At 41.7% G+C, this 27,053-nt stretch overlaps 1 protein-coding gene across 1 annotated transcript in view; it reads left to right on the top strand.

Annotated features, from left to right (window-relative positions):
• The window catches only part of LOC311236223 (activin receptor type-2B-like), a 199,888-nt gene that overhangs the window by 145,271 nt on the left and 27,564 nt on the right, over nt 1-27,053 (top strand). Inside the window, exons 4-10 of the mRNA XM_084323871.1 lie at nt 144-289; nt 12,492-12,635; nt 14,033-14,176; nt 15,097-15,245; nt 20,209-20,323; nt 22,398-22,536; nt 25,180-25,310. Coding sequence (XP_084179997.1) covers nt 144-289; nt 12,492-12,635; nt 14,033-14,176; nt 15,097-15,245; nt 20,209-20,323; nt 22,398-22,536; nt 25,180-25,310 — 968 coding nt within the window. The remainder of the gene's footprint in view (nt 1-143; nt 290-12,491; nt 12,636-14,032; nt 14,177-15,096; nt 15,246-20,208; nt 20,324-22,397; nt 22,537-25,179; nt 25,311-27,053) is intronic.

Below are 27,053 nucleotides of genomic sequence, written 5' to 3'. Positions count from 1 at the left end.
TATGTTCTTATTGAGTGTGTGTGTGTGTGTGTGTGTGTGTGTGTGTGTGTGTGTGTGTGTGTGTGTGTGTGTGTGTGTGTCTGCGTGCGTGCGTGTGGTGTGGTGTGTGTGTGTGTGTGTGTGTGCCTGTGTGTGTTCTGCAGTGATCCAGGCCCCCCCTAGCCCCAGCCTCTTCAATGTGATGGTGTATTCCCTGCTCCCCATCACCATGTTGTCTGTGGTGCTGCTGCTGGCTGTGTGGATGTACAGACATCACAAACCACCGTACGGCCAAGTGGATGTTACTGAGGTATAGAACATACATGCACAGGCACACTCAACCACCAAGAACCACACTTAACCACCAAGAACCACACTCAACCACTAAGAACCACACTTAACCACCAAGAACCACACTCAACCACTAAGAATCACACACATTCCAATTAAAATCTGCACAAATTATGTTTCTGGCAATAAAAAAACAAATTACCATGCAACATTAAAAAAAAATCATGGCTAGAGAGAGTGTTTATAATTTTAGAGGGGCATTAGCTTTAAAACAACCTACGGTACGTACAACTCTTAACACTTTGGATGCCACGCCCGAGATTTCTCGGGTTTACCCCCCGACCGTTGAATGCCCATCACGAGATTTTTTATTTTTTTTAATATTTATTAGCGATCTGAAATCATATTGCATCAAGCGAGCCTACCGTTGGATATCCAGGCACCGCCGGCGCTCAGATGTGAAAAAAGCGCCCCCTATCGTCTCCCAGATGGTAAATCACCCTTTTGGATTGGACTCAATGAAAGTGAATGGGAGAACGGATTTCTGACTCCACATTTTACTTCTCACTGATGTAACCGGGGTCTACCAGAGTTCATTCTGGAACCTTGGTGCCACGGCGAATATGTGTTCTACTGTACACACGGTGGATCAATACAATTATCGATTTTTTCGAATGGCGATCGGAAATTGGAATAAACCATTTGTATACCATCTGACCTCAGGTAAGGAATCTATGTTATCAGTCTTAGGATAATCAGACTCGTTTTCACGGAGATATAAGCGTTTCCACTATATGTGATATAGCTGTTTTGACTGTAAAAGCCATCAGGAAATAAGAGCAGCGATTATCAGCGCGCGGCACGAGCATGCGTGCGCACACATATACTATCAATCATCTAGCGTTTATTTGAAAACGATTCATAAATAGGCCGACAAATGACAACGTTCTGGAATATTCCAGTAAAAGACGATTATCATCATAGGGTTGTTTTTTCCGCGAAAACAAGTGATTTTCTAAATGCTATCAAACGGAAATGAAGCGATAAAAAAACAATCTGCCTTGACAATGTTGACTGGAAAATGAGTCTTTGACACATTTTAGACACATAATTTACACAGATTAGACACATAATTTAAAACATAGATTAGGCGATATTAAGTTAACATTGGAGTGGGTTTTGGCATCAAGGGGGTAAAAAGGAAAACACGGTGTGGCATCCAAAGTAAGTATGTGCATTGCAGTTTGTGGGGTATCACTCTGGAAGGGTCTGGAGGTGAGTATAAAATTAAGCAATAATATCAATCAATTTAAAGGTAGTTATAAACAAGCACTTATGGACACATATAATAGAGAGGAGCTTGAGCAGTAATGTGACTGCCTAATACATATTTTTCTCATTTGGATAATTGGATATATAAAAAACTGTACTTTTATTTAATTTTTCATTGTTATGTTATTTCTATTTGTATTAAATTATAATGTAAAATATTGTAAGGAAGGGACAGGGCTTGATACGTTTTTTACTTCCCCCTGTTCCTTCTCGAACATTATTGTATGGAAATAGTCTTTTCATACTATTTACCTTTTTGTTTTTTAAACTTGTTTTATGTTTCTATGTTCAAGACAAAAAAATAAATAAGTGATTAAAAAACCACACTCAACCACTAAGAACCACACTCAACCACTAAGAACCACACTCAACCACTAAGAACCACACTTAACCACTAAGAACCACACTTAACCACTAAGAACCACACACTCCACCAAGAACCACACTCAACCACTAAGAATGAATATCCTTTCAGCCAGGAAGGTCCCATTGAGTTACAATATATCTTCTTCCAGGGAGACTTGCTCTTTCATGTCTGTCATGTTGAACCTATTCATTGCTGTGTAGTTATGCCAAAAACATTGCAATTTCTCATTGGCACCATCTACTGGTGCTCTGTTAACACTACACTACATATTGTACTGTACATTACATTACTCTTCCACTGCTTGGAATCTTGAATTTGCACATGACATTTAACCATCATAGTGAGCTCTATCACATGATATTTAACCATCATAGTGAATTCTATCACATATTTAACCATCATAGTGAACTCTATCACATATTTAACCATCATAGTGAACTCTATCACACATTTAACCATCATATTGAACTCTATCACATATTCAACCATCATAGTGAGCTATATCACACATTTAACCATCATATTGAACTCTATCACATATTCAACCATCATAGTGAGCTATATCACACATTTAACCATCATATTGAACTCTCACATATTCAACCATCATAGTGAGCTCTATCACATGATATTTAACCATCATATTGAACTCTTCATCAGCTGCTTTATTACCGTCCTGTAACCACTCTGCACCCTGTTCTCCTGTTCCCCTGTTCTCCTGTCCTGTAACCACTCTGCACCTGTTCTCCTGTCCTGTAACCACTCTGCACCTGTTCTCCTGTCCTGTAACCACTCTGCACCTGTTCTCCTGTCCTGTAACCACTCTGCACCTGTTCTCCTGTTCTGTAACCACTCTGCACCTGTTCTCCTGTCCTGTAACCACTCTGCACCTGTTCTCCTGTTCTGTAACCACTCTGCACCTGTTCTCCTGTCCTGTAACCACTCTGCACCTGTTCTCCTGTCCTGTAACCACTCTGCACCCTGTTGATTGATTGATTGAAAACTTTATTAACAGATTGCAGAATGAGTACAATACAGTACAGCTCAATACAAACAACTGCTACGAGGATGCAGACCAGAAAAAGACTTCCGTCTTGTTTACATCAGGGTCCTCCATTTTCAATTAATCAGGACATTTATGACATACAAGACATACAAATATACAGTACTGTGTAAGAAAAAAAAAGATGATGAGAAAAATATATACATCCGACGGGGAAGAACACTGGGTGGGTGGGGGTGTGGGGGGTATTTGGACATTTACCGGGGCCAGTTTCTAATTGCAGCCACCCATAGGTGCTCTTTGAGAGTGGGTTTGAAGGAGGGTAGGGATTCACATTATTTTACGGCTGTGGGTAGGGTGTTCCACATTATTGTGGCATAATTGCGAAACGTGTTTAGTCCCTTGTTTGAGCCGAATCTGGGTTGAACATGATTTGTGGAACTCCCTCTGGTGTTGTGGTCGTGGAATTCACTGACCTTTGGGAAGTATTTCGACATGTAGGGGACAACGGGGGACGTTGTCACATGGGTAGGTTGTCACATTCATTATATTTCACCACCAGAGGGTCCTGTCTCCCATACTTTGGTATTTAAATGTCCAGAATTGGGGTCAGAGTTCACCTACATTGTCATCTTTGGAGTGAAACAGCTGAATTTGAGGTGAGATGGCCTAAAGATGTGTTTCCTGTTTATGTTCATGTTAACACATTGGGCGCCGGGGGTTGTGCCCATCATTGTACCCAGTCTGCCACCGTTGAAAGCCTATGGAGATGTTTACCTTCTTTGCAGGGCTATAACTTTTTTAATTGTATTGCTATATTGACATTACTATGGCCCATTCAACATCGATTATCTATCGTTCAGGATGTGGGAACGTTATATTTTTTCATTCATACATTGTTGTGTTAATACCGTCTAGAATCTAAGTATGTTTTAAGCTTTTCTGCTGTAATTCCAAAAACGCTAGTTATTGGCCCTGAGGCATATGATAGATCAGGGGTAGGCAACCCTAGGCACGCGTGCCTGCATAGGCACGCGGGGGCATTTGCATAGGCACAGGGGGCAGCAGTAAAAAAATATATATATAATTTTTTTTTTTTTTTTGCTCTGAAATATTATAGTGAAATATTTTGCACTGTTGTCGCATTTATCTTGTTGAAATCCTCCCACAGGTTCTTTTTACTACCACATATTTAATTGAGACCCTTTATTTGTTTATTATTTCAATTTAGCTGGAAATACATTGCTACATCATTCAGTAACATTTGCAGAGCCTTATAACAAAAACATTATTACGGTCACCATTGTGACCAGTGGGATTAATCAACACATTTTATTATTTATTTTTCTATTTCATTGAACATTGCACATGTTAAAAGCCATTTTTACTTGTGTTCTTAAAACAATGACAATAAACATAGTTTTATTAGGTTGAAATAATGTGGTTGTGTACTTATTTTTCTGTTAACTTATTATGCATTGAAAACTGAAAACCTTAATGCACAGTAACTGAACTCAATATTTTTAAGTTCTGGTAACTTATTATTATTATTTTTTTACAGTGTAGTCTTGCGATCAATCAAAACTTATTTACACAATATACCTCACATTCACCCTCCATTCACATCCTGGTGTTCTCCTGGTGTTCTCCATTAGGCCTGTAGGTGGAGCTATGACAGCACACGTACAGTACACACACCGATGGTGTGTGATGTGTCCAAAAATGAATGGGCAAATGTGAGTGAAATGGTCGCACTGTATGCAGCTGTTTGTCTGCATTGCATTCCCCCCCCCCCCCAACTCAGATTTAGGGTTGATACAACCATCATAATAATATTGTTAATAATAACAATAACAATAATGATGTAATAATGTAAAAATTAAAAATACCTGATTATGAGAAGAAAAAAATTCGATGCATGGAATATTGTTGAGGCACACTAGTTACAACTATATTTCAAACAGGCACTCCATGTCAAAAAGGTTGCTGACCCCTGTGATAGATTATCGATTGGCGTTTCTTTCCTATACATGCTATATTAAAAAATTCAAATGTATACGATCGGTATACATTATGCTTCATCATGCGTGAAGGAAAGGGGGGGGGGGTCGTTTATAATTCCTTGATCGTCAGTAACGGCTTTATTTAGTATGGGTTGATATGTTGAGCAGATGGTTTGCAGTGAAATGAATAAACAATCAAGCTGAAAATAACGTTATATTCCTCTTACCGTTCGCCGATGAGACTGGAGGAAAAAGATCCCAATTATTTGACGTCAATCTCCTACATCCATTTCCAGTTTGTATGGCGCAATAAACGCCGAAATCATATAGATTATTGCGAAAGCGATCCCAATGCACTAGAGCAGGGGTCAGCAACCTTTTTGACATGGAGTGCCTGTTTGAAATATAGTTGTAACTAGTGTGCCTCAACAATATTCCATGCATCGTAAATATTTTTTCTCATAATCAGGTATTTTTAATGATAATTTTTATATTATTACATCATTATTGTTATTGTTATTATTAACAATATTATTATGATGGTTGTATCAACCCTAAATCTGAGTTGGGGGGGGTGCAATGCAGACAAACAGCTGCATACAGTGCGACCATTTCACTCACATTTGCCCATTCATTTTTGGACACATCACACACCATCGGTGTGTGTACTGTACGTGTGCTGTCATAGCTCCACCTACAGGCCTAATGGAGAACACCAGGAGAACACCAGAATGTGAATGGAGGGTGAATGTGAGGTATATCGTGTAAATAAGTTTTGATTGATCGCAAGACTACACTGTAAAAAAAAAAAAAAAAAGTTACCAGAACTTTAAAATATTGAGTTCAGTTACTGTGCATTAAGGTTTTCAGTTTTAAATCCATAATAAGTTAACAGAAAAATAAGTACACAACCACATTATTTCAACCTAATAAAACTATGTTTATTGTCATTGTTTTAAGAACACAAGTTGACTTGGTAATACTCACATTTTGAGTAAAAAAAATGGCTTTTAACACTTTAACTGCCGGAAGACGCTTTTAGGCGTCCTTCCCCGCCATGCTCAAGTTGCCGAAGACGCCGTAACTCGTCTTTGATATCAATATTTCAAAAATCTGTGATCGGAATCATATTTCCTTTCCGGGGCCCTGAGACACAAGTGTGATCTCCTCTCAATCCTCTAGCGGTTCAAGACCGCCATCTGGTGGCCGATCGGCAGATCGAAAAAACGGATGTTACCTTTAACCCGGTAGGACTCACTCCATATGGGGTCCGGGCACTCGCTAGTGTTAGAGAGACTCAGTCTTCACACAGTGAACATCGATCGCTGCAAATAACTCGAAAAAACAACATGATTTGGACGTATATATTATTATACAACCTGGAAATGGACCGGATATTTCTATATCCCATAATAGGAAAATGTCTGTTCCACGCTCATCGCCCAACGGCGCGAGGAAGATACGGTAAGATTCAGCGTTATTTTTCAATGTGTACGATACTAACTGCTATGATGAACATTTGACCCACATTAGATGAATGGTATAACGCTGCCCACGGAATTATAAACGCCCCCTCGGCCATCCGGTCAACATCAGATTACGTGTAGTAACTTCCAGAAGTCCGTCCAGTTGGATTTTTTTTATATCGCGCCGATTGCTATCAAACTGTATTTGATCATCAATATAATGCATTTGGGGCTATAAATCACGTTCTGGAGAAAGCTGCAGAAAGAGATGAAAACATACTTATACTTTAGATCATATTTTAGTATGAATATGTGAATGAAAAAGTACACCCTGAACAATACATATAGGACATTGAATGGGCCCTAATAATGGCAATTTAGCAATAGAATTTAAAAAGTTATAGCCCTGCAAAGAAGGGGAACTTCTACATAGACAAATAGAGCTGGCAACCTATGGTATATCATGAATTTAGCCTTAGGCAATCAAAGTGTTAACATGTGCAATGTTCAATGAAATAGAATAATAATAGAATCAAAATAACATTTGTTGATGATTAATCCCACTGGTCACAATAGTGACCGTAATAATGTTTTTGTTATAAGGCTCTGCAAATGTTACTGAATGATGTAGCAATGTATTTCCAGTTCAATTGAAATAATAAACAAATAAAGGGTCTCAATTAAATATGTGGTAGTAAAAAGAACCTGTGGGAGGATTTCAACAAGATAAATGCGACAACAGTGCAAAATATTTCACTATAATATTTCAAAGCAAAAAAAAAATGCAGGCACGCGTGCCTAGGGTTGCCTACCCCTGCACTAGAGTGTTTGTCTGGATCCACGTAACAAGATATGACTGCCGGAGGGATTTCCTCGACGCACCGATCGCCACTTCCGGTTTTGGCGAGAGTGTAACTCGCACGACCATCCACCAGGCGGCGGTATTGAGGCGTTGCAATCTCATACAGGGTGCCGCTGCAGTCCGGAGGGAGGCTGGATGAATTATGAATGCCATGGCGAAAAAATGTAATGTTGATCCCAAAAACGATTTACGCCGTTGTTGGCGTTCAACGCATGGCGGGCAATAACGACTTACGCCGTTTTTGGCGACCAATGTGTTAAGATGCATTAAGTTATGTATTTGTCAACTTGTCAATGCAATTAAACTTTCAAATTTAGTTCTGCCTTGTCTTCTTTTTAAGATTTTCCCATTAAAAACACATAGTGACAACCCATAGTGTGTGACAACCATCCCCATGATGGGGTTGGTTGTCACAATGTCTCAGAGTGTCTTTGATAGGTGATTAACTCTTTGTTACAAAGAGTCCGGGCCATAGGGACCATGCACACGGGTACAAGGGCCAAGGTGGTAACTAGGGATGGGTACCTTTCACATTTGAACCGATACCGGTACCGGTACCTGTGAATCGATACCGGTACCCAGCGGTACCTTTTTTCGGTACTTTAGTCTCAAGAAATTTAATTTACCTACCTCAGTCGTAAAAAAAAAATCCAAACTTCAAATAACTACAATTTAGACAGTTTTCGGCTTGTCATTGCTCCGACTGCTTTGTTGTTGAATCAAGTCAAATCCTAGGTAAGCATATATTGTGCGTGTGAACGTTGACATGTTGACATTTTTTTTTTTTTTTTCGGTTTCTCACTTGATTCGATACTCGGTAGTACCGACGTGTTTCGGTTCGGTACCTCAAAAGTACCGAATTCCGTACCCATCCCTAGTGGTAACCCCAGACGGCAACAGTGAAGAATTTGACATCCTGGCTGGAGTGATGTAAGGGGACACCCTTGCCCCCTTCCTTTTCGTCATAGTCCTCGACTATGCGCTCAGGAAGGCCATCAGTGGACGGGAGCAGGAACTTGGTCTCACAATAACCCCAAGGAGATCGAGACGACACCCCGCCATAGTCCTAACAGATCTTGACTACGCGGACGACATCAGCCTGCTCTCTGACCACGTGGAGCAGGCACAGGAACTCCTGTGCAGAGTGGAGACGGAGTGCGCCAAGGTTGGCCTTAGGCTAAATGCCAAGAAAACCGAGGTCATAATGTATAACATCCTCCCGGATCATCCACCTCTAAGGACAACAGGAGGCTCTGCTCTAAAGGAAGTCGGTGATTTCAAATACCTGGGCTCGTGGGTCAACTCGTCCGAGCAAGACCTTAAAGTGAGGAAGGCGCTTGCGTGGAGGGCTCTGAACGGCATGACCAGTGTGTGGAAATCCAACCTCCCCCGTCAAATCAAGCTCAACTTCTTTTCTTTTCTTTTTTTTTCTTTTCTTTTTCCCCCTCCTTTTTCCTCCGATTTTCTCCCATCCCAATGTTAGTCGTTATGCCAATTCCCAATCCCCTTCCTGGTCGCTGCGCACTTACCCCCCACAGTCGGTCTGGGAGAGTGGAGGCTACCACGTGCTTCCTCCGACACACGTCCAGCCAATCAACCGCTTCTTTTCACCTGCCAGCGCGGATTCTCACTGAGAGGGCGTAGCGTGTGGAAGGATCACACTATCCCACTTAGATCCTATCCGCGCTTAGCAGGCGCCCCGACCGAACTGTAGGAGTCGCTGTTTACAACGACCCGGACCCACCCCGCCAGCTTCTCCCACGCTCTAATACTGCCAATTGTATTAGTGTGAACGGCCAGCCAAGCTGGTGACAAAAGCTCAACTTCTTTCATGCAACAGTTGAGTCTGTCCTTTTGTATGGCAGTGAATGCTGGACCTTGAAGCCCACCCTGCAGAAGTCCTTGGATGGGTGCTACACCAGAATGATGCGTGTGGTGCTCAACATCAACAGGGATGAGCATGTCACTAATGCAAACTTGTATGGGGGGGTGCTAAGGGTGAGCGAGAAAGTGGCAGTCAGGAGAATGAGGCTGGCAGGTCACTGCCAGAGACATCATGAGATGCCAACCAGCAAACGTGTGCTGTGGGAACCAACACACGGGCATCAATCACGAGGATGTCCCACATTAACCTACGTGGACGTACTCAGGAGAGATGCAGGAACAGAATGCACCGGCGAGCTAGCCAGATGCATGGAGGATCGGGATGACTGGAAGCACCGATGGAGGGCCCGTCCGAGGACGACCTAGATGATGATACAATACGTTGGAAAATGAGAGGGATACACATTTCAAGCCAACATCTTAAGCTTCAATTTAATGTAGGAATGACTATTGAAAGATTTTTTGATGATCAGCAATTCACACTAGAGTAAAAAGTGTGACAACTATCCCCGTTCTCCCCTACATGGGTACCTTAGTAGTGGTGTAGTGTATCTTGTAGACCAGGCCCATTGCAAGCTGCTGTACTCTGTCGTCTACTCTAAGCCATCTGAGGTTGTCAAAATGGGCAGGGGTAAAGTGGATTTTAGGAGTAAGGCCAAGCAGTAGTCTGACCAGTTTGTTTTGTGATGTTTGTAGCCTTGTTTTTAGGGCCTTTGAGGTGCTTTGGTACCATGAGGTGCAAGCATAGTCGTAGTACCCTTGAATGAGTACTCCTGCTAGAGTCTTCAGGGTATTCTGTTTACCAGAGAGGAGATCCGGTACAAGAATCTTGTTCGTTGGTTGACTTTTTTTATTACATTGGTTGCCATTTTGTCACACGAAAGATTTGCGTCTAGGATGGAACCCAGGTAGGTAATTTCATCTTTCCTTGTGACAATATTGTCACCCATTGTAACAGAGAAGCCGTTGGCCTTGCTGAGTTTGCTATTTGATCCAAAGAGAATGGATTCTGTTTTACCCAGGTGTAATGATAGTTTGTTATCAGCGAGCCAGGTGCAGATTCTGCCGAGTTCAGAGCTGAGGGCTTTTTCAACCTGCAACTTGTCTCTGTCAGAGACCAGCAGGGCTGAGTCGTCCACGAACAGGAACAAGTTGCAGTCACAAGCTGATGACATGTCATTTGCATAAATTAGGAACAGTAAATGTCCTAGTATGCTTCCTTGTGGAACACCACAACACCACAACGGTACACCATCTGTTCTCTCCCCTCCAGGTAGGATTGCATCCAGCTCACTGATGAACTATCAAAACCAATTGCTTTTAGCTTTGTTTTCCAGCATGACCATGCCGCAGTATTTGCCCGCGTCCACCTCGTGTTTGATGTGGTAGAGAAGGCATGTGTCAGTGGAATGGGATGTTCTGAAGCCAGATTGGAATTCGTAGATTACCTTTTTTCTGCAAGGTACTTTTCGACCTCTTCGTAGAAAAAAAATTCCATAACTTTCAAGATGGAGGTAAGAATAGAAACAGGGCGGTAGTTGCCTGGGTCTAATTTGCTGCCTTTTTTTGCAGGGGGGTCACTCTCGCAATTTTGAAATCTTTGGGGACGTGTCCCTGTTTTATGGAGAGGTTTATTATGTGGGTGATGACTGGGGTGATGGTGGCTGCTGAGTCTCTGAGGAATTTGGAGGGGATATTGTCATGGCCAGTGGCCTTGTTAGGTTGGAGGGCGCTCAGTTTTTTGAACACCTCATCAGTTGTTACCATTTCGAGTTTGAAGTCATCTTTGCGAACCCCTAGGTTTTTGTAGAAGGCTAGGATGTGTTCTACCCCAAAATGGTAGTTTATTAACCAGTGTTGTGGCTATGTTTGTAAAGAATATTTAAGTAATTGGCCACATCCAGCTTGTCTGTGATGAGAGTGTTTTCTGTCTTTATGTTGATGTTTGTAAATCTGGTTTTCAGTTTTTTCCTGCAGCCTAGTTGGTTGTTGAGTAATTTCCAAAGCTCACAGGGTTTGTTTTTGTTTTCCTCCGTTTTATCATTGACGATTTTTTTGTGTGCAGATTTGATCATGTTATTTACATCGTTTCTTAGCCTGTTTCGTTGTTTGAGTTTAACCACGTGGGCTTGGAGATCACTGTTGAAGCTTTTGGCAAGCTTTGACTGACTTTTCTGAAGTTCAGAGATTTTTTTTTGTTCTCCTGTCCTGTAACCACTCTGCACCCTGTTCTCCTGTCCTGTAACCACTCTGCACCATGTTCCCCTCCACTTGTGCTGTCAAGCTGTCTTGCCTGAGTCAGAAATGGTATTCTTTCATGACAATGGAGAGAATCAAGGCAGGCGGGAGAATCATTTCAACATCTCCTGTCTTGCCTACATTGTTCTCTTAGTCTAAATAGAAAACGCCTTCGCAGCTATGAAATTAGACAGTCAATTCCGATAGCAACACTGTTTAGCTAGGAGATTAAAGGAACATGTCAACATCATGGAAAATGCTCTTACTATCTTCTCCAGAGATTGGTATCTATCTTCTTGTCTGACTTCTTGTCTGAAGAGCATTTCCCATAATGTTTGCGTGTTCCTTCAAGTCAATCCAAAATCACTTGAACTGTGAATGTGATACATCGTAACTAGGGATGTCCGATATTATCGGCCTACCGATATTGGCATTAAAATGTGATATCGGAAAATATTGGTATCGGTTTTCTTTTAAAAAAGATTTAAATTTTTTTTTAATTATTATTTTTTTTACATTTCTATAAGCTTTATTTACCCAGGCAAGCAAGTAAGAACAAATTCTGATTTTATTTATTGTCAAAAGTATGCATAATGTTATGTTAATTCCACAACAAGACATATGTAATGTTAATTACCTGAAATTATTCAGTTTTTGGGGGGGGGGGGGGGAACCCTGCATATATCGGTATCGGTTGATATCGGTATCGGGAATTAAGAGTTGGACAATATCGGTATATCAATATCGGTAAAAAGCCAATATCGAGCATCCCTAATCGTAACCTCTCAACCTGTGCTGTCTTACTGACTCTGCATTCTTCTAGTTTTAATGTGGGGATTATTTTTCCAAATTGCCATTTTGATTGTTTTGTCTGCCTTTAGATTAAAGCCTTACACACAAAACAACAATAGTTTAGCCTTCAGGACGAAGAAGAAATCATTAAAACATTTTATAAAAATGTTTTAGAATACATTACACATGGATGATTTAATTTGTAACCCTCCTTTCTCTGGCTCTCTTTTTCCTTGTCTCTCACTCTCTCTCTCTCTCTCTGTATCTTCTTAAGGACCCTGGCCCTTCCCCTTCCTCCCTCCTTGTCGGTCTGAAGTCCCTCCAATTACTCGAAATTAAAGCCAGGGGGCGCTTCGGCTGCGTGTGGAAGGCCCAGATGATGAACGAATATGTGGCAGTCAAGATCTTCCCTATTCAGGTATGTTCTAAGGTCATTCTCATCTTGTAGGAAAAACACAGAGTCTGCTTCCAAACTGTGTGCATATCTTTTAGAGACAGTCTTTGGGGACATCCTGGAGACTAGGTGTCAGATGTTTCATGGTTTCGAGACCCGTAAAACCACATGATGGTGTGTATCCCAAAACGTCCTCATTGTTCAGTACAGCATTGTGTACAGCATTATTTTACATAATTCAGACCCTGCTTTACAGCATTATTTTACATAATTCAGACCCTGCTTTACAGCAGTATTTTACATAATTCAGACTCTGCTTTACAGCAGTATTTTACATAATTCAGACCCTGCTTTACAGCAGTATTTTACATAATTCAGACCCTGCTTTACAGCAGTATTTTACATCATTCTGACCCTGCATTACAGCAGTATTTTACATCATTCAGACTCTGCTTTACAGCAGTATTTTACATCATTCAGACCCTGCTTTACAGCAGTATTTTACATCATTCAGACCCCGCTTTACAGCAGTATTTTACATCATTCAGGCTCTGCTTTACAGCAGTATTTTACGTCATTCAGACCCTGCTTTACAGCAGTATTTTACATCATTCAGACCCTGCTTTACAGCAGTATTTTACATCATTCAGACCCTGCTTTACAGCAGTATTTTACATCATTCAGACCCTGCTTTACAGCAGTATTTTACATCATTCAGACCCTGCTTTACAGCAGTATTTTACATCATTCAGACCCTGCTTTACAGCAGTATTTTACATAATTCAGACTCTGCTTTACAGCAGTATTTTACATCATTCAGACCCTGCTTTACAGCAGTATTTTACATCATTCAGACAGTATTTTTTTTTTTTTTTTTTTATCATTTCATTTGGGCTGTGGGGGGTGCTTAATGTCTGAAGGAGTCAAAGGAAGGCTTCTTGTCCTCTGCAAAAGCATGCAATTGGTCCACTGATGGATACATCTTGATATTTGTCTAGTCTAGTGTGTTCATTAGATGGGTGAAATCCCCTCTGTGTCTGTTTTCTTAGGCAGTTAGCCTCTGGTATGCGTGCCATTAGCGTTAGCCACGCTTCTAGGCCTCTTTTCTTTTGGAAAGAATGATAAAAAAAAAAGATTAAAAAATTATAATCCTTTTTTTTGTATTCGACTAAGAGGTTGGCAGTTGACTACGGCTCCTTTCGATCGATTAGTCGACTATTCGACTAATAGGGGTCATCCCTATAACAAAGTAGCCCAGCCTGAAACCTTGAACAGAGGGTGTTAATCCTTTGGACTCCAAAGGATTAACACAAAGTTTGGAGGACCAGTAGGTCCAGCTTCCCATGCCGGGTAACCAGGTGGGCTTCACTAACGTTCTGTCCCTGTTGCTCCATGTTGGTGTCTTTCTTCTCTCTCTACAGGACAAGGAGTCATGGGAAAATGAGAGAGACGTCTTCTCCACCACTGGCATGAAGCACGAGAACATCCTGCGATACATCGCCGCTGAGAGACAAGGGACCAACTTGGAGATGGAACTGTGGCTGATCACAGAGTTTCATGAAAGGGTGAGGATGGAGGGAGGAGAGACGGAGGAAGAGACACAGAAAATAAAAGTCGAGGAGAAAAGGACAAACAGACTGAATTCACTTAAAAGCTGCAGTTGGCGACTTCAGAGGCTTCATTAGTAAGAGTGCGTTTAGCTGCCCAGCTGAAATAGTATATAATCACTTTTCAAGCCCATGGACAGAAAGGTTTCCCACAGACTGCCAGGGAGAGGTTCAGAGTTCATAGGTACAGTTTCAGAGCTGAGGCCACGACTATAGACCTGCTCGCTGTATACAAACATACCGTGTTCGAGCCTGACGTGGACAGCGAACAGGTCTATAGAATAAAGCTAATTTGAACTGAGGCCACTACTATAGAATGAAGCTCATTTGAACTGAGTCCACTACTATAGAATAAAGCTCATTTGGCAGCTTCAGGCTTTATACTTGATGACATCACAAGTTTGATTCTTACTTCTCTGGCTTTCATTTGTGCATGCTTATGTAGGTAGATGTCGGTTTGAAAAGCACAATTTAGGCCTAATAAGGCTAAAACTGGGTACAACAGGATGAGCGGAGCACATCTCTAAGGGACAACTACAAGTGCTTCAGACCACCCTTTTTAAAGGTATTCCTTAGCTAAGGAGGCTCTGGGAAACAGCTCGACAACCAAAGGAAGACCAAAAGGTAGACCTTACGACTAGATGTTTCATTCAGACCTACTAGATGTTTCACACTGTCACACTGCTGTACATATTATGTAATGGTTTTGAAACATTGAAACAACCTATAATGAATGTTCTCTCCCTTCCTCTTTTTCTTTTTCCCCCTCTCTCCCTCTCACAATTCTCTCCCCCTTCTTTGTCGGCACCCTCCCACTATGTCCCCCTGCTCTTCTGTTGTCCCCCGTCCCCCTGCGCCCGTCTCATGTATGTCTCCAGGGCTCCCTGTCGGACCATTTGAAGGGGAACGTAATAAGCTGGATTGACTTGTGCCATATAGCGGAGACCCTGGCCTGTGGCCTGGCCTATTTACACGAAGACATCCCCAGGTGCAAAGGAGAAGGCCCCAAACCAGCTATTGCACACAGGTCTGTCCATACGTTGACCCTCTGAAGCCGCGTGTTGCGCCCACGCGACACTAGACATGTTTTTGCAAAACATTAAATATCTTTGGAACTGTTTGTGATCCATTAAAACTCGAATCGGGAGGCTGACTGGCGTTGCGCGGAAGTACGGAATCTTGAAATATCTAGATTGGTCTTTCTCTTTTCCGAATGCAGGCTGCATCTAATGGTTAAACCCGCACTGTGTAAAGCTTTTATGGAAAAATACCACTTCTTCAGCTATCTAAATCACATGGTTGAACAAGAGAAACAAGAGAGATGCACGAAACCCAGTAGAATTACCGTTATATATCATTAGTGCTTCACTTCAAAGCTGCGAAATATGGGTAATCCCAGAACAGTGTGTTACAACAGATACAGCCCTGTGTGGCACCATGCTGTTGCTCTACACTCGTAATGCAGAGGAGGAGTCCTGCACTTCGTCTGTGGTGAGAGTCAGAGTAGGGATGCACCGATCCAACTTTTTCAGTCCCGATAACGATACCTGGGCTTTGGGTATCGGCCGATACCGAGTACCGATCCGATACCCATTGTTCAATTAATAAACTGTATGCCTCACTGTGTGGGATCATTCTCTTGTGCAAGGCAACATCAGGCTTGACTTAAAACATTACTTTCCTAACTTAATTAAACCTAAATTAACACAGATATAAATGTACTGAATTGTTATTTATTATTTTATTTATTATTATATTATATTATTATGTTTATTTAAAAAATCTGATCAATTATATATTTTTTATACCCGATCCAACTATATATCATATTGGGGCCGATATCCGATATCAATATCGGATCGGTGCATCCATAAGTCAGAGTCCCTCAGCCAGCGTCTGCTGAGAGGAAGATTTATCTCATGAGGACGGTGGCTCGTCATCCTCAGATAATCATACCCTGCTTGATGAACAGCCGCCACCAGTCTAGCCAGCGGTCTACTGTACCTGGCTGAGAGAGTGGAGGCTGCACTAGGCAGTTGTAGCACTTGTGTCACTAACAGTAACAGCTGTTCGCCACGGACCAGTTCTAGATTCGAATGAGGAGAGGAGTAATATACACAGTTAAAGGAATGGCAGGCCAGAGACAAGGTTATAACAATGACCGGTATTTTATTCTCGACAGCGCTAGCTAGACAATTACAATACATACAACGTAAAGTAGTGAAGTATCCCTTTTTGGTTCTTTTCTTAACCACTCCCTCTTTCAGGAAGGTTAATTCGATATCAAGTCCTAGGTTGATTGGATCAACACATTAGGTTCGGTTCAGACGTCTCTGAGGTTGTCACTAGCTAAAAGCTAGGTTTAAGTTTGGACATTAGATGTATCCCTTTTTCGTGAGTAACTCGTTATCTTTCTTCTGCAATTGCAGATCAGTAAACTCTATAACAGTTTATCATTCAGTAAACTCTATATCAGTTTATCATTTCAGTAGGTAAGTGTTTAAACATATTAATTTAAACCTTTAAGTGTGCAGGGAATGCAAGTACCTTATTGGGTGAAATGACCCTTTAAACTCTTCCTTTGCAGGTGTAATACGAACAAAGTACCAATAGAAATATTCAAGGTTATAGGAATGCAAATACCTTATTAGGTGAAATGACCCTTTAAACCATCTTTCTTTACAGGAGAATCATCAGCGATTCAACTATAATCAATATGTTATCAGTGAGATTCAAATATCTTACTGGGTGCATTGACCCTTTAACTTGTCCTCTTTACAGGAGAACATCAGTGGTTCAAGTATCTTATTGGGTGCATTTACCCTTTAGCTCTCCCTTCCTACAGGAGAAATATCAGTGGTTCAAGTATCATATTGGGTGCATTTACCCTTTAACTCTCCCTTCTTACAGGAGAAATATCAGTAGTTCAAGTATCTTACTGGGTGCATTGACCCTTTAACTCTCCCTTCTTACAGGAGAAATATCAGTACCCATATATACAATATACAAAAGGTGAAACGGGGTCAAAAGCCTTGTGCTCTCGTTCAATCAGTTCGTATCATAGAAAAGGATATGATGGTCCTTGGAAGTTCTTGTGACTCAAGTTCAATTAGTTCGTTAATTCCTGATCCACTTCCTCACTGGGAATGAGGAAGGTAATTCACAATCCTACCAGGCTGTTGAGGCAACAGGGTGTTGAGGCAACAGGGGTAACAGATCAGGCTCCGGGTATAGCCCTGAACTAGATCTGAGGTTCAGTGGGTTGGCTCGCCATCTTGTGTCGGTCCGGCACACTGCCTCGTCCCGCGTGGGCACACGTGATGAGTGGTGGTCGGTCGGGACTCCTGGGAACTCTTCCCAGGGGTGGAACAGGGTGCTCGAAAACCTGGCAAAAACCGCTTCCGGAAGTGGTATGCTCTTTAACTGCAACAACCTCTTCGGTTTTGTAACTGGGGGAATCTTTTATGACTGTTTGATAACTATTTCGTGGTGCTAGTTCATTTCAGTATCCAGCAGCATTCAGCAGCTGCGTCGTTTTCCGCCAGTTTCTAATCTCATCTCCCATATAGCAAGGCTCACCTGCCGTAAGGCAAGGCGTGAACTGTTGTGACACCTAACTCGCGTCATGAGGTAACTTAAAGGGGCAATGAGGCAATTCAAAGGATTTGGTCAAAACATTGCTAACCTCATATGAATATATAACCCAATAACATTAACTATTTATGTTCTTACACAATAGCATTAACTATTTATGTTCTTATTCAATGGCATTAACTATTTATGTTCCTATAACTAGTAAATAGTTATGAATCTGAAACCTGGGTTACACAGTCATCCTGGTCGGCCTAACAAGTGCTTCCTGCTTGACCCACACCGGTAGTGTGATCTTTTTTCGTAGCCGCAGTTTGCGAAGACGCTCTCTGATTGGCTAGCCCGCGTACAGCGAAGACCCTCTCTGATTGGTTTAGCTCCGAAGGGCTCTGGGATAGAAATGTCCGCCTTGTACATATATATTTTCTGCTTCGAAGTGGTTATGCTTTGGCCCTCTTTCGAAGTGGGTTATGCTTAGAGTTTGGAATCAGGGCTGGTGGTCCATCGCCCTGCTCTAAAGATAAACTCTAAGCATAACCCACTTCGAAAGGGCAAGGGCGGAAGAGCCCTTCGGAGCTAAACCAATCAGAGAGGGTCTTCGCTGTACGCGGGCTAGCCAATCAGAGAGTGTCTTCGCAAACTGCGGCTATGAAAAGAAATCACACACACAGCTTTGATGCTCATCATGTGGCAGCATTGCTCAATTCCCCGGTTCCCTGCTGACAGTGAAGGAGTCAGTCGTCATTTCCCATGGCCACAAAGTGCCGATTTTTACATAGTGCAGCTTATTAAAGCTGCTTTGTGTAGAATGTTGTCAAAAACAAATGGCAGACATTCTTAAAGATGCCGAGACGTCATTTACATTTGGCCTAAATGATGTAAATGGCCTAAAATTTGTGGAAGACGTCAGCAGATCGTGAACCTCATTCAGCAGTAACCTAAGATTCATGAAAGCATGCTGTATAGCAGTTAGACTGGATTGTACGTTGTTGATGACTGTACAGATTTGTACTGGAAGTGTTACGAAGGATCAGATTAAACCGAATATATATATTTATTACTTGATATATATTGTATAGTATTTGTATATCGTCTGATATCCCTTGTGTATTCTTTGTACATATACACGGAATATCCCTTTTACCTAGTACAGACCATAATATTTCGTTCTCCTATTGGATAGCGATCCACTAGGCGCCACTGCCATACCCCCAAGGTCTAGTTCAAAGTCACCGCCAAGGCTTGCCTGGACATGCCCGGTTCTGCGCAAGAATACGAGACAGGAATAAGGCTGGTACTAGATTATTCACCGTACGTATAAATACGTCGCAGGTGGATACAGCAGCACTTAGCCTAAAGTCAAGTTAACCTAGAAACGCGTTACCCTCAAACGTTAAAGCCTTCATCACGAGTCAACGACCAAGTGAAGTGAGCAACCTTGCATCTAAATAGAGCACTTATAACCGCGTGCGAATAGGACAGTAAAAAGTGTCAGAGCTTAGTGAACTAACGTCAAGTTCGACCTAGTTAATGTGAAGTACCGCGCACCGGAGAATCTACACCGGTGAATGCAGAGCCCTTTCCAGCTGGATTATTGCTTTGGTCCTGTGGCTGTTGGAGCGGAGGAGAATCGTCTACACCCACTACTGTGTGGGATTTACCCGTGAGGAACATCACTCGAGCCCGTCTCTGGGAGAGGCTGGCTGGCTTTCACCTATGCTGCACGCATACTTGGATTATAGCTGCTGCTTTCGTCTGCCGATCAAGGGAGTAATGTACCGTCTCCCGTAGCTGGAGCTTATTGATTCCCCGGTGATCCAGACTTTGCATTCGAACATTTCCTCCCCCTGCTGGCCTACAACCGGAGGGACCCTACTAGTATCTCCCGCTGCCCTACTAGTGTACCATAGATATAATTCCTATTGATACAGGTGGTATTTATTATCTCCTGCGTACTATTCTAATGGACTTACGCTCTTGACTTATTCACGCACATTCTTCGCCTTACAAGCGCGACTCTAAGTAAAGTAATGTAATATACTATTATTGCTGCTAATAAATATTATTCTAACCAATATTGTTGTGGAACCGTGTCATTGTGGAGGTGTTCATATCATATACCTGTGTACTGTATGGCCAGTAGTAATGTACATAAGACAGTAGTGGTTTAATGATACCATACTTATTAATACAGTCAGGGAATTGTACCCCTCAGTTACAGGAAGTGTACACAATTGTGTCATCTGTGATATTGTTGGCAGAGGTTGCATGTAGCAGTGACACGGCTGCGTTGAGCCTATTGGGAGTCTGGTTCCAGGACCACTAAGCACCTCTGGTTTGGAAGTCAACAAAACACCACTTTGCTCTCAGTCTCTGACTTTCTTTCTTTCTGCCTTCAGGGACATGAAGAGTAAGAATGTGATGCTGCGCACGGACTTAACATCTGTTATCGGGGACTTTGGCCTGGCGATCTGCTTTGAGCCGGGCAAGCCCCCCGGGGACACGCATGGACAGGTGAGAGAGAGAGAGACCCAGTAGTGTTGGAACTCTTGTGTTTGTAATGTTGTGTAAGCATGGTTGCCTTTTTTTTTTTTTTTGGTGGGTGGGTGTGTGTGTGTGTGTGTGTGTGCAGCACATTTAACAGTACAAGAAGATAGACCCAGTGCTAAAAGATACAATCCAGAATTAATTGTAACACACGTATTGAGAGTAGAAGAAATGCATTGTTCGTTTTGGTCTTTTTATAGCCTATGTTATATAGCCACGAGCTTTTGCGGTGGCTGCCCCTAAACTATGGAACAGTCTTCCACTGTCAATTAGGTCTGCCCAGACCCTAGAGAGTTTCAAAACACAGCTGAAGACTCACCTGTTTGTATTGGCGTTCTGAGGCTTGGTAAGCCACACATCCCTGGTCATGTCGTGATTGGTTTTAATTAGGGATGTTCGATATTGTCTTTTTTTTTTTTTTTTTTTTTTTTTTATTATTGCAAAACAAAAATTATTAAAAGTCAGTACTCAACACATAATCATAATGAAACTAACAGACAAGGTGGCTAAAATGACATGCAAGTACAGAACAGAAAACAAAAAAAAAGTCTATAATAATATTTTAACGTATAGTGTATATCCAACGAAATTACCAATTATACAAATGCCTTATACAGGATATACCCCTAATACCTATTTTCTAAAACCCTACACACATATGCTCCAGCTCGAACCCCCCCCCCTCCCGGACCCCTCCTTGGATAGTACCTCCATTATCCCTCACTCTAACCAGACACTACCATTATAAGCTAGCTTTTATTCTCTCCACCACTTCTAACCACATTGACATTTTGGATTCGTTGAGACCCAGAATTCTTGCTGTAGATATTTCTTGATAAATCACATCGAGATATGTAAGAGACCAAACCTTCCTGCACATTTTTTCCGGTTGAAACCAGCGTGATGCGATCAGTTTTTTAGCTACTGTGATACCCGATAAAACCAATCTCTTTAGCTGTGGATTTACTGCAAACTCAAAAACATCATTCAATAGTAATACAGAGGGGTGTACTGGTATATTCCAAGTTACGAGTTTTGATAATTGATGGGTCACATCTTTCCAGAATGCCTTAACTGGTGGGCAGTCCCAATACATGTGCATAAATGTCCCTTCGTCTCCATTTGTACATTGGGAGCATTTTGAGTCTTGTTTAAGGCCCATTCTGTTCAGTCTTACAGGAGTCAAGTATGTCCTGTGAATATAGTTAAGATTGATTTGTTGATGGTCCGGGTTCCTTGATGTAAGACGGACATTTGCCCATGCTTCTTGCCAATCAAAGTCACTTTCCAGGTCTGGTATATCCCTCCTCCAGACAGAGTCTAGTTGGAGGGTTTCATACGAGGACGTTAGTAATTGATAATAAAAACCTGATACAAAACCTCTCAATGTATCTCTTTCATAGAAGAATTTGTGGTATCTGTGGTGTTCAACTGGTATGTCTAATGTATGTCGATATTGCCTTTCTTACCGATACCGATATACCAATATTGTCCAACTCTTAATTTCCGATACTGATATCAACCGATACCGATATATGCAGGGTTTCCCCCCCAATTCTTTTTATAATTTCAGGTAATTAACATTACATATCTCTTGTCGTGGAATTAACACAACATTATGCATACTTTTGACAATAAATAAAATCAGAATTTGTTCTTACTTGCTTGCCTCGGTAAATAAAGGTTAAATAAATGTAATTTCCGATATCACATTTTAATGCCAATATCGGCCGATAATATCGGTAGGCCGATAATATCGGACATCCCTAGTTTTAATGTAGTGTAGTTTTTATGACTTTGTGTGTATACTGTATTTTGCATTTATTTGAGTATTTCTGTTTTTATATTGTAAAGCACTTTGGTACAACTTCGGTTGATTTTAAATGTGCTATAGAAATAAACCTATGTTGACAATAATATTTTTTTTAAATAATAGAATACAGAGGGCCCGTGTGTGTGTGTGTGTGTGTGTGTGTGTGTGTGTGTGTGTGTGTGTGTGTGCGTGTGCGTGCGCATGCGTGTGTGTGTGTGTGTTTTACAGGTAGGAACACGGCGCTACATGGCCCCAGAAGTGCTAGAAGGTGCTATCAACTTCCAGCGAGATGCTTTCCTCAGAATAGACATGTACGCCATGGGACTGGTATTGTGGGAGCTAGTGTCACGATGCAAGGCTGCTGATGGTGAGAGGCACACGCATACACACATGGTCACTTCCATGCATTCAGTCAAATTAGGGGTGGGATTTGATTTGATTTGATCTTTATTTATCTCGAACATTTCAACCATAAAACAAACACACAAATTTGTAATAACAAAAAATTAATATATATATATATATATATATATATATATATATATATATATATATTATATATATATATATATATATATATATATATATATATATATATATCTTCAGGGGCGGACCTAGCACATTTGGCGCCGTAGGCGAGGTTCACCTTTTATAATTTTTTTTTTGCACTACCTATCTTTGTGAAAGTGGCCTCCTCAGCTCTGGTCCAACTGAAGACAAAGCAGAGGAACAGATTGGACATTGAGCATGACCTCAGAGTTGCTTTGTCTACCATCACCCCAGACTTTGAGACTCTTGTCAGGAGCAAACAACATCCCCAGTTATCCCATTAGTTCCCTGGGATGTTAAGCTAAGAAGTCTGCTAAGAAGGATATATTATTTATTATTATTATTATTTCATTTCATTGTGTTTTTAGCCCTAGTTGCACTTTTGTTGCAACCCCAGTTATCCCATTAGTTCCCCCAAACTTACTGTAGGTCTGTTATGTTAAGCTAAGAAGTCTGCTAAGAAGCATAATTATTTATTATTATTATTATTATTTTATTTCATTGGTGTTTTAGCCCTAGTTGCACTTGGTCTCACAATAACCCCAAGGAGATCGAGACGACACCCCGCCATAGTCCTAACAGACCTTGACTACGCGGACGACATCAGCCTGCTCTCTGACCAGGTGGAGCAGGCACAGGAACTCCTGTGCAGAGTGGAGACGGAGTGCGCCAAGGTACAGTGTATTGCAAGGTCTGACATTGACCAAACTTGATATGCATGACCTTGGTGGGCTCTAGGTCAACTCCTGAAAAGGGGGTCAATGTCAGACCTTGCAATCAAAAGTTAGGGGGCGCACTGAAATTATGGCAAGGGTTATTAGCCCCCTAACTTTTGATTGCAAAGTCTGACATTGACCCCCTTTTCAGGAGTTGACCTAGAGCCCACCAAGGTCATGCATATCAAGTTTGGTCAATGTCAGACCTTGCAATACACTGTAAGGCACTGTAAGGCTACTGTCCTGCCTCACTTCCAGTGATGAAGCTAAGCTATGCTAACGGAGCGTCTATTCCCAAAGCTAAAATGCACGCACAGAGACAAAGAAGGTATGCATCTTCTTGTCTAACTCCAGGGAAGATGTTAAATAAGCTAATTTCCAAAAAAAGTGGAGTTCCCCTTTAAGGTGTGTACAAGTGCCTCTGCTTGCTTCATCAGCTCTTGGTGTGGCAGGTCTTGGAAGTTGTACAAAATTTGTACAAAAATCTTGGCACGTTTCTCGTCTTCTTCTTTTCTTCTCTTTTCTTCTCTTTTCTTCTCTTTTTATACTGGATGGCCGGATGGCTTTTGCCTCTTCATAGTTCTCTAACATTAGTCTTTCTTTCCTCAACACTCAATTCTATAAACACTTGACTGATACCCATCAATGCACAGCGCTCTAGCATGTTCTGACTGTGAACACCTAAAGCTGAGGCTCAGACCGACCGACCGTTTTAGATTTTTGGCTCATTTTCTGTAAAAAATAATGGTTGCAGATATAGAGGGGGCGCCAAAACTGCCCAGAGCAAAAAAAAATAAAAAATTATAATAATAATAATAATAATAATAATAATAATAATAATATATATATATATATTTTTTTTAGACAACCACCTATATCGCCTGTAGGAAGCTCCGCCCCTGTATATCTTCCTAGACATGGAAGCAATAATCAGCATAGCTCAAGACAATGGTTTTGTTAGAGAAGAGACAGAATGAAGCAAAGCTTATCTGGTCCTGCCCCTTCCTTACATCATTAATCATTAATATGTAATAAGTTATCTATCAATATCAAAAATCCTATCCACTACAGCAAAAGATAAATAAAGAATTACAAAAAATACTAGTTCACGTTATTTTCAAGCTCCTCTAACTTATACTTGTCTAAGAATTCCTGTTTATATCTGCAGCGGCGCGCCAGTCTCAACAACATTGCATGCGTGCACGAGGAAGGATAATAATTATGATCTAGCATTGATTTCAGGAAGATCCGATAATCAGGCGAAAAATGACAACGTGTTTATTGAATTACACAAAAACGCAGTTTTCGCGTCTTTTCACTGGAATGACTCAGAAGCACCCAAACTATATTCATATTCAAAACGGTATAAAATGGAAATGTATGGATGAAAAAAGAATATGTTTTTTGCACGTTGACCAGAAGCAAGTCACTGAGACTCGACGGCGTTATTAGACCCATAGCTATACTATAAAATATAGGTTTAGCTCTATAAACTACATGGGCATGTCAATACAGTGTATTGTGTGTGTGTGTGTGTGTGTGTGTGTGTGTGTGTGTGTGTGTGTGTGTGTGTGTGTGTGTGTGTGTGTGTGTGTGTGTGTGTGTGTGTGTGTGTGTGTGTGTGTGTGTGTGTGTGTGTGTGTGTGTGTGTGTGTGTGTGTGTGTGTGTGTGTGTGTGTGTGTGTGTGTGTGTGTGTGTGTGTGTGTGTGTGTGTGTGTGTGTGTGTGTGTGTGTGTGTTCCCAGGGCCAGTGGATGAGTACATGCTCCCCTTTGAGGAAGAGATAGGTCAGCATGCTTCACTGGAAGACCTGCAGGAGATGGTGGTCCACAAGAAGATCAGACCTGTATTCAAGGACTGCTGGCTCAACCATGTTGTAAGTACACACAGAAACACACACAAAAACACACATATACACAAGGATGTCCGATATTATCGGCCTACCGATATTATCGGCCGATATTGGCTGTGCTGCTATACGCCCACAGCTGGGGTGAAGGGATGGACAGTGTAACTGAGGGGTACAATTCCCTGACTGTATTGATAAGTATGGTATCATTAAACCACTACCGCTTTATGTACTTTAATTACTGGCCATACAGTACATGATATATAAATATGATGAACACTTCCCATAATGAATCGGTTCCACACAAAGGTGTAATCAAGTATTTATTGCAGCAAAAGGTACATAATATACTTCTCTGTATTTTACTTTGGATGCGCTTATAAGGCAAAGGAATGTGCGTAGGCAAATCAATAATGAATGTCCATTCTCTGGTTACGCAGGAGGTAATTATACAACCTGAATCTTAGGGAATTATATCTATGGTACACTAGTAATATATAGCGGGAGATACTGGAAGGGTCCCCCCGGTTGTAAGCCAGCAGGGGTAGAGGATCTGTCGGTAGTAGAGAGTCTGGTCAACGATGACTAAGGAGACTCCAAGTACAGGAGACGGTGCAATAGTCTCTTGATCCACAGACGAATACAGCTGTTCTCCGTAGACTGTAGCTCCACAGTGAAGAAAGCTAGCCGGCCTCAGGCTCTCTGAGGCGCGGACTCGACTTGGCTCCTCACAGGGTAAATCCCACACGTGTAGGCGTCGGCGATTCTCCGCTCCATAAATCACAGGACCAAAACAAATATAATCCAGCCGCAAAGGGCTATGTAGTCGTCGGGTAGATTAATCCAGTGTACATGTCCACACGGTTCTCGTCTAGGTCTCCTCGGGTGAAAGCGCCATGAAAGCAGCCCAGCCTGGATAAGCACTCTAGCTGATACGAGGAAGCGTTGGTGATGCTGGTCACTGTAGAACTTTAGCCGCACGATACACTATACACAAATAGACTATTACTGACTTAATAGAAATATGTCGCACTCGACGGTATAGCGCCAAACTCTGACAATTCAGTTATTAATTCGCACGCGGTCTCAATGCTCTATTTGGGGCCAAACAGGCCATACTTCACCGCACGGAGTATCGTGGGTGAGGCTTCAACTTATTGGGTAACTCTACTTCTGTATTCACCTGCGCCATATTTATATGCACGGCGAACAATCTAGTGCCAACCTCATTTCTGTCTCGTATCCCTGGGCAAGGCCGGGCATGTACAGACATGTCTTGACTGTGGCTTTGAACCTGACTCTGGAGGCACGGCCCCGGCGCCTGTGGACCGCTGTCCAATAGGAGAATGAAATATTATGGTCTGTAATAGGCTAAAGGGATATTCCGTGTATATGTACAAGGAATATACAAGGGATATCAAACGATATACAAATACTATGCAATATATATCAATCAATAAATATATATATTCGGTTTAATCTGATCCTTTGTAACAGACAGGATGCCACTCAGTTGTCGAAAGCCTTTTACATTTTTCTCCAACAGGTTACAAACCTTGAAACAAAACACACATTCAGTCAATAACCACCACAACACTACTATCATCATCGCTTACTCTCACATCCACTCACCAGTTGCCTCTCGTTCCCTTCTCTGACTGTCAAATTCCCCACAACTTCCTGTTTACAACTTTCACTGACACCACGTGACGTATCTCGACCAATTACAGCCCACTCCTCGCTAAGGCCGCGGATCACACGTGAATAAAA

The sequence above is a fragment of the Notolepis coatsorum genome (genome assembly GCF_963971535.1).
Source record: "Notolepis coatsorum genome assembly, chromosome: 10".
Lineage (NCBI taxonomy): Eukaryota > Metazoa > Chordata > Actinopteri > Aulopiformes > Paralepididae > Notolepis > Notolepis coatsorum.
This window is presented reverse-complemented; position numbering and strand designations above follow the sequence as displayed.